Source organism: Limanda limanda, chromosome 18 (genome assembly GCF_963576545.1).
Source record: "Limanda limanda chromosome 18, fLimLim1.1, whole genome shotgun sequence".
Taxonomy (NCBI): Eukaryota; Metazoa; Chordata; class Actinopteri; order Pleuronectiformes; family Pleuronectidae; genus Limanda; species Limanda limanda.
Genome location: NC_083653.1, coordinates 13,737,358 through 13,750,140, shown reverse-complemented (window position 1 = coordinate 13,750,140; position 12,783 = coordinate 13,737,358). Strand labels below are relative to the sequence as shown.

Here is a 12,783-nt window from a genome sequence, read left to right as displayed (position 1 = left end):
AGTCCGATGGGTGTTAACGTCCATAAACAAATGAACCCAAGTCAGACCCGTTTCTGTGTGCATGTAAACACAATAGGATTTGAGGGTAATTAAAGCAGTTGTAGAGACTAAAGCGTGGTCTCCTGCGGTGGATTCATTCTATTACTCTGTACATTTGTTGGATCCTGGAGCTACTGTTGACAAAACTAATCACGACTATACATCTCAACACTGCATTTGAGAGTTGTTTAATACAGCCCAGGGCAAAACCACACAGATCAGATTTTGAAACCTGGAAGAGTGATTCTCTTTCACTTTCTAATGGGTAAAGTTTCACTCCACGCTCTCAACCAGGTATGACTGGAACATACTGATACATAATACAGCGTTGATAAAAGTGCAATGGTGCAGATTATGCTGCTTTAAAATATGCTGCATCAGCAAAAGTTGTCTACTGTGGATTTGTTTGCAAAAAACTTCCAAACAAACCAACTAAAGTCATTAAATGTGCTTGTTCTTCCTCTCTCCTAAACTGCAGCTCTTAGCCTGAAGTGGGCGAAGGAATTTCTGGGTGTTGTGACATTTACAGTTTGAGGGATTCTTTCGAAAATCTCATGTTTGCTTACAGACACTGACTTAACAAACTTCCCCCTCCAGAAATTGTCCGTGAACTATTGCTTGGGGGGGGGATAAGGAGTGAAAAGCAATCTGCTACTCCAAGTAAGCCATGACCGGCTGCTGATGCGACGATTCCTGTGATTACGTTGTCTTGCTCTTGCTTTCACTTAGTCGTGTCTTCATCTGCAGCCGATTCTGTTTATTAGTTTTAGTGTTTGACATTTTCCCAACGCAGCGTCTTATTCAAACAAGCCCGCTCCCAGCACGCTGCTTTAATCACACACTCCTCTTTTAAGGTAAATACAACTGGATGGCCTGTCAGATAGGCATTTCACAAAACCAAATTTGTGGTTGTTAGGTATGGCCTTTCAGATTTGTGTGTGCGCACATGCATGCACATGGTCATACGTGTTTGTGTGTGTGTGTGTGTGTAAGCCCCACAGAGAGCGTTATTACAAAGAGCCAATCGGAGCGAAGGACCACACTCTAGCACATCCTGTTTGACTTGACCTCAGAGGATATTCTCCTTTCCCAAGCAAACAAACCGCCGGGCTTTTGGATCGTACCAACGTCGGAGGGGAAGGGAGGGGACGGGAGCCAGGGGATGTCTCTGGTGGGGAATCAGTGGGTAGGACGAGGTTTGCAGAGCAGAGAGGTGGAAGATTTGCTGTTTTGCCAAAAGAGCAGTGCAGGTTAGATGTCTGAAAATGTGATAGGTGTGTTACCGAAACGGCAGGTCACCACTGGGTAAAGCTGGAAACACACTTGCACTAAGAACACAGTAACACAATATCAATACATATTTCATTGACTGACTTATGTTGATGTTTGGGATCTTACAGCCACATCTTACTGACTTCAACGACTGAATCTATTGGGGTTTCAGAGTGTTGATCAAATAAAACAAACCATGTGAATACAAATTATAGCAGGCATTTTTCACCTCTGTATGTGGCGAGCAAAAATGATATTTCATCGACACATATGACAAATCAATTTATCAAGAATCTACAGGCTAACTGGTTAAGATAATAACAATGAATTGTGGCACTGATGTCATTTCTTTAGTCTTTCTGCTCCTTTGAAAGCAGCAAATAAAGCAGCATTTGAGAAGCTGGAACCAAATTTCTCTGCACTTTTGCTTGAAAATGAGACTAAACAAATTAGGGAAAATGTAAACTTATTAATTAATCCGAATATTGATGCAGAAAATACCCAGTAAAGACCACGTATTAGACACACACAACAAAACCACCGTGGGTGTGTGAAGCATTCTTGTAAACCAGATTAGGGCCAATCCCTTCAAAACTGGACCCTAATTATAAACCGGCATTTTACCAAACCTCCTTCCATGACGTCACTGAGCCGGCTCCATCTGACACCATTGTATCACTGTCATCCCGGCATTTGTTTTGGTTTACATATTAAGCAGAGATAGACGTGTCCTCCTCTGGCTGTATCTGATTAATCCATTATTTGGTTTAAGTCGCTGCAGCCCACTCCCCGCCGGTCTATCCCTGGTGTTTTCCTCGGCTAGCGGTGGGCCAGCTTGGTGCCGCTGCTGGGAGACTATTGGGATTAATGCTGCCGACTGACACTAATCTCATTGTGGTTAAAGCTTTGGAGGGACTGTGTTCACCCACTTCACTCTCACTCCCAAACACCCGCATTTGTGGCACCAATCCGCTGGGACGTTTGTGCCCGAGGAGGGATTTGCGTGGCGGGTCCTCTCGCTCACTGCTCATCTTATGGATGGTTTGATTTTCAAATTTGATGTATGAACTCTTGAATGGCTGCCATTTAAAATCAATACTAAACACATGCTTTATATCCCTATTAAATTATCTTTTTTTACATTAAAACACCCAAACCAAGCCGCAACACTGCAGTTTGTATTAACCAAGTAAATTTCCATTCACTGTATGCTAACCAGCAGGATTTCTCTCTAATCTACAGACATGATCCTGGACTACAAGCTTCGGAAATTCATTATGAGCATCAATTATCAGAGAGCGGTGTGAGTCCTTCCATTTATCTGACTGCATAATGAAGGCTCTCTGTTCATGGTGAATGATGGTCGATGCTTTTATGGACTTGAGGAGCCGCCGTCAGTATATTTAGCCTATATATAGCCAGTGTTTCCATGGCTACAAGAGTTAAAGCTTGGGGAAGGGAGCAAATTTATACACTATATACCCTGAGACATCATGTCAGTAATGACAGCGTGTGTGTGTGTCTCTGACTTTTGGATTATTTCCACCCGGACCCGTTGACACAAACCCTCCTCAATGTGATTTAATTACCAACATACTGCAGCCAATTTAAAGGGGCTTTCCAAAACTCTGTCAGGCCTCTTTCACAATCATTCTCAGTAAAGATGCTCATTTTCTATTTTAAATTAATTCGATAAAACACTAAGCTTCATCTTCAGTCCTGGAAATGGTTTAGTCTATTCAATACTCATTAAAATCTTGAATGCTGCACACCGAGTTGGATGTTTACAGAGGCTACATCAATACGACTATGTTTTCCGAAACGATCTGTTGTTTTGGCCAGTTCAGTTCATCCATACCAGAACACCTGAAAACACACATCACGTGACCACTCACGTACACTGTGCATGCACATAGCTCGTCTACTGCACATGTAAACAGTTGTATCATTGTAAAATGCAGAACTTAACTGCACAACAGCTGTTAACAAATAACAACAGGGTCAGCAACGCTTGTAATTGATTATCCCTGTTGTGTGTACGATGGTAACTGAAGCTAATGCCAGTTGTTTTCCTCCGATAGGGGGTCATGTGACAGGAGCCTGACTAATCAGCGAGGCTGCGTTGCGACTGAAAAGTTTCCAAACGTCTCAGTTTCTACTTTTCTACGCAGAACGCAGCAGTGGACTTTTCAAACTATAACGGGCCCAGCAGCATTTCCAAACTTCTCTCTCGCTTTCTATATATATGTATATCTTTACTTTTCAGGCACAACTAAGCTTCAATTAAAACAACTTTGTCACAAATAACTCCATATAAATCCAGTCATAACTAACCCTTTTGAAAATGTCTTTGCACCCAATGAACTGTGCAAGTCAATTTGACCTCGATCACCTCCTCCGGATCACAAGGTTCTCAGAAAAGGTGAGTTTCGATGAAGATGACGCCTCCACAGGCGACGGACAAACAGCCCTGTTGGCTCATGTTGCCAGTGTAATCGTCAAAAGGCCAGGTCAGTGCTGGTACACCGCTGTTTGTAGTAAACACCAAAAAGTCAGAGAAAGGAAAAGAAAGTTCCATGACAGAGCACAGTGAGCACCTCGTCAAGGCGGGCGTCTTTTGAGGCGGCGTGCTCCTAAATGTCAAAAGATAAAGAGTGAACCTGAGAATGACGGATTATCCTCATCCAGCAATATTGATTTTAATTATTTAGTAACAGGTCTTACATATTGATGTCACGTTTCTTCTCTGAAACGAGTCACTTTTATTTTGAAGGGTCCCCACTGAAACATGTTCATATATATATATTGAATACCAAAAAAACGTTTTCAGGTCATAAAATACATTCCAATACCTAACTGCCACATTAATTTGGCGTCTTATTTCAAAGAGGCCCACAAATCTTTACTGTAGGGTAATTTCCCCTTCACCTGCAACTGCAGCAAATGAGAATTGCAGAGAGACTCTGATCCGATTACAGATTTTCTCCGACTTTCTTTCATGTAGGTCACCGGTGACTTCCTGAAGCGCGCTCTCTACAGGTGTGGCTCAGAGGGAGCCCGCGTTCAGCCGGGGAACCGAACCTGTGCCACTGAAGAGCAGGTCGTAAATCTACCGTCCCCCTCTGGTCTTACTGCCGACGTCACTGTCAATCTGCTGCAACATATTGGCCTCCCCTTCACTTAAATCAAGATTTATAACACTTTTTTACGATAAAGCCCAGCTGGACTTCAAACATAAGCTGCAGCGGGGGAGCAAATACAGACGGGGTCCTCCTGATCAATATAACAGGTGGCCCGGCGGCCAGCTTTACAGGATCAGATGAAAATGAGCGAGTGCACAGACGTGAAGTGCCAGCTGAGTCCGCTGTCACATCTCACGTTATATGAAGTCTAGTTCAACTGATGTGCTTCTTTACTTTCCTGTAACATGTGTCCAAGTCATGTCTGCAGCTCATACGTGTTAGAAAACTGTCGAGGCTTTGAACGGATCCACGTGTTGTCTGAAGACGACAGGGTCTGCTCCTTTCTCCTCCTTCACGTCTGTAGACTAGAAGGTGGATGATGGTTATGGTTTTATGTTTACATGAGAAAGAGTTTAGTGACGTCTGTTGAACTGGATTCGATCGATCTGTCATGAAGACAGAGTCACATGAAGAAACATCCACCCATCCATCTATTATGGTGCTTGTCAACATTTGAGGATCAAAAGGGGGCTGGAGCCAATCCCAGTTAACATTGAGTGAGAGGCAGTGTACAACTTGGACAGATGAACATATAGGCAAAAAATCCATACCACTTTGTTTTTGAAAATGCATCAAATCTCCTTTCGATGCATCTGATTCGTCAGACTCCCCTTCCGTAAGAAAACAACCGGCATTAGCTTCAGTTACCAGTAGAACGCTACATGTATATCAATTACAAGCACGGCTGATCCTGTTGGCTTTGCTCACAGCTGTTGAGCACTTAAATTCAGCATTTTGCAATGACACAACTGTTTACATGTGTCGGAGACGTGCTATCATTCAGGCTACCTGTCACACGATATGCGTTTTCAGAACTGTTAGTATGAACAGGGATTAGAACTGATACAGAGCCAAAACGCTGGGGTGAACAGAGGTCATTTTGGTTTGAAAATGCCGTTTCAATACTATAATGTAGAATTGATGTAACCATAGAGACAAACGAAAAGCATAAACAGTCACTTTAAAGTCTCTTATTCACCTAGGAAGCAGAACACGAAACCCAAACAGACTTGTGAAGAACCTGCAAGACCCAGGCCAATATGAAGAACTGTGGTATAATAATACACAAGACTTTGACCAACAAGCTCTTTGTATGTATATTTTATGTTAATAGATTTTATGTGTTTTTTCTCAAGTTGCACACCCAGTTTCAGATGACTCATAAACAGCAGGTGACAAAACGGGAGGCTGATGTCACGGCGGCGCTCTCGCTTCATATTTAATGCGGCAGCATTCTTCGCATTCCGTCCTCAACAATAGATATTCTCGTGTCCGCTCGCTGACCAATAAACCGGAACTGTTTACACTTCCTTGTCAGAACATCGTGGTTTATTCATGAGAACGGGACAGAATGGTGAGAACAGGAACCGGCGCTTTCTCCACCGCAATCCAGTCGAATGCACAAACAAGCGCAGAGGCAATGGGCCAGAGCGGGGGGGCGGGAGCAGTCTGAAGAGGACCTCCGAGGCCCCTTGGGCTTTCTCTCTGAAGAGCAGAGACGAGGGGAAGCAAATGAGACATGAGACGAGATGCTTCCTTCACCGTCTATGACCCCCACATACGAGCTTATGTACACACAGACACGCACACATGCAAACATCAAAGGTCTGGGATAAAGACTTGAGCCTGAACTAAAGTCTGATCAGTCAGACCCTGCTGTGCTGCTGGAAAGCAAAAATGGCTTTGATGGTACATCTTAATATATGCAAGGTCCCAGCCTGTGGTTTAGAGAATGGGTCCAACTGGCCTTGGGTATATGAGCCACACCGGAGCACTTGGTTTTGCCGTAAGCTGCAGTTGTTGCCTGTCATTGCTCTGGAGCGCAGAATACAATGCTTTTTCAGGGAAGCATGTTATAAATAAAACCACAGAAAGCTTTTGTTGACAGCAGCTCTCCCTCAGCTCCTCTTTTGGAAACACTTGCGGGCGCTACGGACATCCCGCAACATGTGCTCGAATTTTTGGAAATTGGGATTTAAAATTGTTGTGCCTTTGATTTTTTGCCTTTAATTCTTAAAACTATTATTATTAAATACATACGGGGGTCGAGTCGGAATGGAAGGACCGTTTACAGATACAGATCTAGTGCATTGACTTTATTAAAAGCAGCCACCATCGGACATTGATATGAGTTTGACATGGAGTGCAGCCAGATTGTGTTGAAAAGAACATGCGGGTCACATGTCTTTCACTATCCCTCACCGTGGAGGGAGTTTTGTGTTATCAGCTGCCCTCACCTGCTAAACCCACTATAAACTGTTATTGCCACCTCTTTTATGGCAGTTTCATGGCTGGTGTGGAGCATGAGGCTATAAAAGAAGATAACCCGGGTAATATTCCCCATTAGGAGCCATTACTGGCAGGACGGGCGGTGGCATAATGAGGGCAACCCTGGAATCACCGCTAGAATCCTCAATCCAGCGTGAAAAAAACTAACACATTAGATGCAGATGAGCCATGGTGCCGTTGAGTGCACAAGCCGTTGTTTTCAGTCAATCCTGAGGTTTGATATCAACCTGAGATATCACTTTATGGTATCACAATAGAATCAGCCACAGTGCAGAGTCAACATGTAACAGAACCAGCAGCCGGGCGCATATAGACACAGAGGGGAGCTGCGTGGCAGGCAGGCCCGCCGGCCCAATGCCATTGTGTCTCTGTGGACCCATTGGACGCACAACAGGTGTGTCAATAGGACAGGCATTCAACCGATCCACTACGTCTGGCTCCCATAAACACTGAATAAATATAGATGCTCTCCGTTTTCACTCTCAGCACACAGCTCCTGTAAAGATACAACAAAGGAAACGCAAACAATCGGCGCAAACACTCGGAGATCACGTAGAGTTCAAGGAAAAATCAGGATAATTATTTTCTTTTAAGAAACAAACAATTTTACATTGACTTCTTCGATCTGGGGCAACACTGGATGCATGAGCACCGGGGAGAGTCGGGGTTTGGCCTATTTGCTCCAAGCACCGTGTCCAGTTTGCGGTAAAATAGTAAAAATTTTCTTTCACCACAGCTTCAAGGTCTATCTGAGGAATATGTCACAAGGATAAATATCTGCCACACTTCCTGTGCCTGTATCAGAGTGTTGAATGAATCCATTAATTTGTTTTAACAAGCTTTTTATTGATATTACTGCAGGACCAGAAGATGCACAGCTTCACACCGTAGAGTCCAGGTATTTAGTTGAATATATAGCCTTAGGTTTATTCAAGAATTCACAGTATTCTTACCAGGAGCCTCACATGGCAGCTCCACAGCAGACATGAACAACAGAGGAGAGCAGGACTCAGCGATGCAGCTGTCACACGCTGCAGAAGCACTGTGGCCCAGGCACAAGCCTTATATCATCCATATGACTGAGAGCTTCCCAAATGTTTCAGCCCTAAAATAACACGACCACAATTATTAGCATAAAGTTACCAGGGAACACATGTTGAAATGTTGTTGCTGTAAATTAACCTGCTGCATTTGCTGCTCTCACTAATCACTTATAATCACCTCAGGAGTCACATGGAGATGAAGAAAAACTGAAAGCAGGTGTCTCTAAAATATGATATGGAGAATTCTTGTTAAATTGTATTTTATTCCTGGAAATCATTTTTACGACCCTCCTTCTTTGTCTCGTTGCCCCCAGAGAGGGTCCCGACCTCTAGTTTCGGAAACCACGGAATAGACAATACAAACCATGGAGGAGGAAGTGACAGTTTGCGTGTCTTTGTCGTGTACTGTTTTTTGATTTACACGAAAGCGATACAACTTCAGTTTAACAAATTAACAAAGAAGAATGATCACAATTCAAACCCCAAATAAGTCTCATGCAGACACAAGAACCATTAGGTAAAATAAGTGGATAGATTGATCTGAAGAGATTAGTGTCACCACAGAATAGGTGAGAGGGTTTTCCTGTCATTTTATGCTATTTATTAATCAAATTAAAATACAAAATTTGATGCACAACTTCACAATATTGGCTCAACAAATGTTTATTTCATGTTTTGGTCATGAATGTCTTCAGTGACCTTGTTGTCATACTTCTGGCTCATTTCATGTGGAATATGCACATTAAGTTGTGTGACATTTCCAACAATATGGAAGACAACGCATCCTTCTGAATGTCATTACTGGATTATACTGTAGCTCCTTTTTTTTTTTGGTTATCCCCTGCAGCTGATGCCAAACAGAATCGAGATGAACAGGTTGGAGAAAATTGGCTCGTCCCTCCCCGAGAACAGACGACAGACAACGGTGCACGCGTCGGGGGCTGCCAGTCTCCCACCAGATGGTAAATCAGAGAGACACGGGCGATCGAATAACAGATATGACCAATCAGATGATCGAAAACAACCCAAGTATAGACTATAGGGGGAAAGCGCGCAGAAGGAAATGCGTTTATTTGCCAAATATCACCACAGTAACCAGATCTTATCGGTCATTTCATTCGTTTGTGACGGATTTCTTTGAAATAATTTGAGGACTTCCCTTTCGGCTGTACTGTTGGCATTTATTCATGTGTGAAATTCAATATACATATGTTAAACATTGGAAGAGAGGAATTTGTTTGAGTGCTCATTATTTGTGGGTTGTTTTAATGGCACTGAATGGAAGTTATTTATATTGTCGTATAGCAAACTGAAAAAGGGCGAAATCGTCAGTTTAGTATTATATTAGTCGCGCATATCAGTCAATTTCAGGCCATCAAATTAAATCCTTTATGTTCTTCTGTGGGAACCTCGCTGAGCAGGAGCCCCCATTTCATTCCCATTAGCTGTAAAAAGGCCACGCGTCACAATCAGGGGAGAATAAACCAGTTTGCAGGTGACGCGTGTGTGTGTGAGAGAGAGAGAGAGAGAGAGAGAGAGAGAGAGAGAGAGAGAGAGAGGGAGAGAGAGCTAATTTGCATACAGCTGAATAGTTTATGTCTCTCCCGTCCCGCACATCACACCCGCATGAGGGAGAGGGAGAGAGAGATAGAGAGGGAGGGAGAGAGGGAGAGAGAGAGGGAGGGAGAGAGGGAGAGAGGGAGAGAGAGGACACGCGCCTCAACAATAGGAGGCACACTGCCACTAAACCGTAAAAAGCACGCGGGTGGGCACGGAGGGGCACACGCCACCAAGGAGATGAACCACACCCACTGTAACATGTCACTGAAATGTGGGTTTGGACCCTCAATGTGGGCCTATGTGCATCCGTGCGTAATTAAACGAAATTAAAAAAATGTTGTTGTTTTTACATATATAGAGTATATAGATTTCAATTTTGTTATTGGTCATTTATGGATTTCATCTGTTTATAAAAAACAAGAAAACACGTAGCCTCTAAAGAAAAGTGAATTTCAACACCAACTTAAACAAACACTGTAAGATTCATCCGTCATTTGCAATTCCGGTGCCGTTATTTGTCACCTCTGACCTCACTGGGAGTGATGGGAGTTCGGGGTCTGAGAGGAACCAGTGCGCACGGCTCCTGGGCTGCAGTGCGCGCTAATTAGGCGTGCAATTGAGTGGAACCGAGGGCAGAAAGGGGGTGGGGGGGGGGGGGTGCGCGGAGTGAGACAGTGATTGAATTCCTGCTCTCTGTCGGTTCCCCCTCAAGTTTGCGGCTCCCCTTCATTGTCCTGACCCACTGTCCATAACGTGCGAGTGTGCGTCCGGCAGCATTGTGTGCGGCTAAAAATAAGTCAACAGATGTTTGGGGGGCTTGTTAATAATCGCCCCCAGTATCCATGGTGGTGGTCAGCCAGCCAGCACCGTGCCAGTGGGTATTAAATCTGGATAATTGTTGTTGGGTTGGAAAGGGGAAGGGGGTTGACTGACTGTGTGGAAGGGGGCGGGTCTCACGGCGCTGACTGACAGTTTATGTAATGAGCACACGCAGCGCAAGTCTATATATCTGGGGAGGAGACGCACCGCGGTTCATTCACACGAGTAATAAGGCGAGTGATGAACGTTCCGCGGCGCACTGACGCACCGACTCCAGCACCAAAACAAGCTCTGAGCCGCGCACACGCAGCCACAGTGAGCACTGAGGAGTACAGCAGCATGCAGGGAGAGGACGCCTGCTGACACACACACACACACACACACACACTGGATTCTAGGCTTCCCTCACCTTTGGATAACTTGGAGCTTTGGAGACGCTTTCTTCTCTCTGGACGCTTTTTTTACGCACGCAGGAGCTACAAGGAGAACTCCCTGGGAGAAAGGGACTATAAAGGATTTATCTTTATTTTAGATTTTTTTTTTTTCTTCACCCCCCCACTCCCCACTCCCTGTCTCTCTACATTTTGTTTACCTCGGGGTAAATACTTTGGAATAGTGAGGGTTTTTTTTTGTTTGCTTCTTCTATTTGGCTGGTGACGCGGCTGCCCTGGAGAAGCGAGAAGGATGGCAGCTTGGTTCACCTTTACCGTCGCGTTCAGCACCACGTTACTAACACAGGTATGAAGGAGGAGAAGGGCCCCCCCCCCCCCCCCCCCCCCCGGTGGTCCTGCAGACCCCTCTTCACATCCAGTTGGGGGGGTGGTGGGGGACGGTTTATCTAACCATACCTGCGTTTTTCTTACATGATCTGTCCCTCTCTTCTAGGTATTCGCATCGGGCGTTTTTGAGCTCAACCTGCACGAATTTAAAAACCACAGAGGTTTGCTGGCAAACGGGAGCGCATGCAAGCCCAGCTGCAGGACTTATTTCAGAATTTGCTTGAAGAACTATCAGGCCGTGGTGTCGCCAGGTGACTGCATCTTTGGGAGTACAATGACACCGGTGCTGGGGACAAACTCTTTCAGCGCCAGGGACAGTGGCACGTTACCGAGACCCATTCAGATACCGTTCAACTTCGGCTGGCCGGTAAGAGTGTGGAGCAGTGCATCCACTTTAATTGTCATCTCCCCCCCCCCCCCCCCATGCAACCTCTGTTGTGTTGTTTTCATGGAGCTGCTGTGCATTTTGGGAGCACACCCGGTTATTGGTCAGCAAATCTAATCCACATCATTAGGTAATACTCTGTGGACAAGCAGATTGCACTGCCACCACGTCGTTCAATTCAGAACCCAGAGGGCCACGTGTCTCCACGAAGCCTTTTATTTTAATTTGTATTATTATATTATTTGTACAACTAGAAGTCTTATAAATGAAACTGGGAAAAAAGGAGAAGTTTTAAGCTATTCCTGGTGAATTTTGTGAACTTTCCATGAGAAATGAGCTCATATTAATTAGAAATGAATTATCTACATGTGTTTTCTCCTCAGGGGTCATTTTCATTAATAATCGAAGCCTGGCATTCACCTTATGGAAATCTACCTGTAGGTAAGTGCAACATTTTTCTTGCCACAGGAGGGAGCTCTGTCTGTACATTTCACACACGAGGCTCTCCAGCTGTGTTACATGCAGTTTAGATCCAGCTCTATCTAAATCAAACATTTAACTTTGAATTAAATGCAGCTTCAACAAAGTTCCTCTCCACCTCTTGTTCAATTCCACACGTTTTCACACATTCTCCTGCCCATATGCACTTCTTTATTATGAACTTCAGAACACCTTTTTCATTCTTATACCCAATACAATTGAACTTCCTCTGGTTTATTTTTGGCGTGGGAACGAGCTGCGGGCTTTGGTGAGAATATGCAGTGGCTGCCAAAAACCCCTGACTGCATCTTCCTGTATTTTACACCTTACTCTGTTCCACCCTGTGGAAGAGGGGACCGGGCCTGGGAATGTTTTTGCTGACGGAAAAGAAAGAGGAAATTTCAACCTGAGTTTATCTTTCATCTCGGCTGTATGGGATTTGATAAGGGATGCAGCTTGGCACCGGGCAGATTATTAAAGCGAAAGTGGGTGACTTTCGAACCCCAGGCCCATTTATGATGCAGTTCTTGACATAAAACCATATTTAATCACAGGACACACACACACACACACATTGCATGCCTAGGTATCCCACATCCATTCTGATTGACCCTTGCCACTTTCCCTCCCTCTAGATACCAACAACCCAGACTACCTGATCAGCTCTTTGGCCATCCAAAAGCAGCTGGGGGTGGGGACCGACTGGACCCAGGATACGCTGAGCGCAAAGCTGATGGAGCTGATGTATTCTTACCGGGTCATCTGCAACGAAAATTACTACGGAGAAAGTTGCTCCCAGAAGTGCACGCCCCGGGACTACCGGTTCGGCCACTACACCTGCACCCGAGACGGGCAGCTGTCCTGTCTGCCTGGCT

General features: G+C 44.7%; 1 protein-coding gene across 1 annotated transcript in view; it reads left to right on the top strand.

The window, feature by feature from the left end:
- The first annotated feature begins 10,504 nt into the window (after positions 1-10,504).
- Positions 10,505-12,783, top strand: part of dll4 (delta-like 4 (Drosophila)) — an 11,840-nt gene continuing 9,561 nt past the window's right edge. Inside the window, exons 1-4 of the mRNA XM_061091305.1 lie at positions 10,505-11,002; positions 11,150-11,410; positions 11,812-11,869; positions 12,544-12,783. The exon at positions 12,544-12,783 is cut by the window's right edge and continues 24 nt beyond it. Coding sequence (XP_060947288.1) covers positions 10,949-11,002; positions 11,150-11,410; positions 11,812-11,869; positions 12,544-12,783 — 613 coding nt within the window. The 5' untranslated portion in view covers positions 10,505-10,948. The remainder of the gene's footprint in view (positions 11,003-11,149; positions 11,411-11,811; positions 11,870-12,543) is intronic.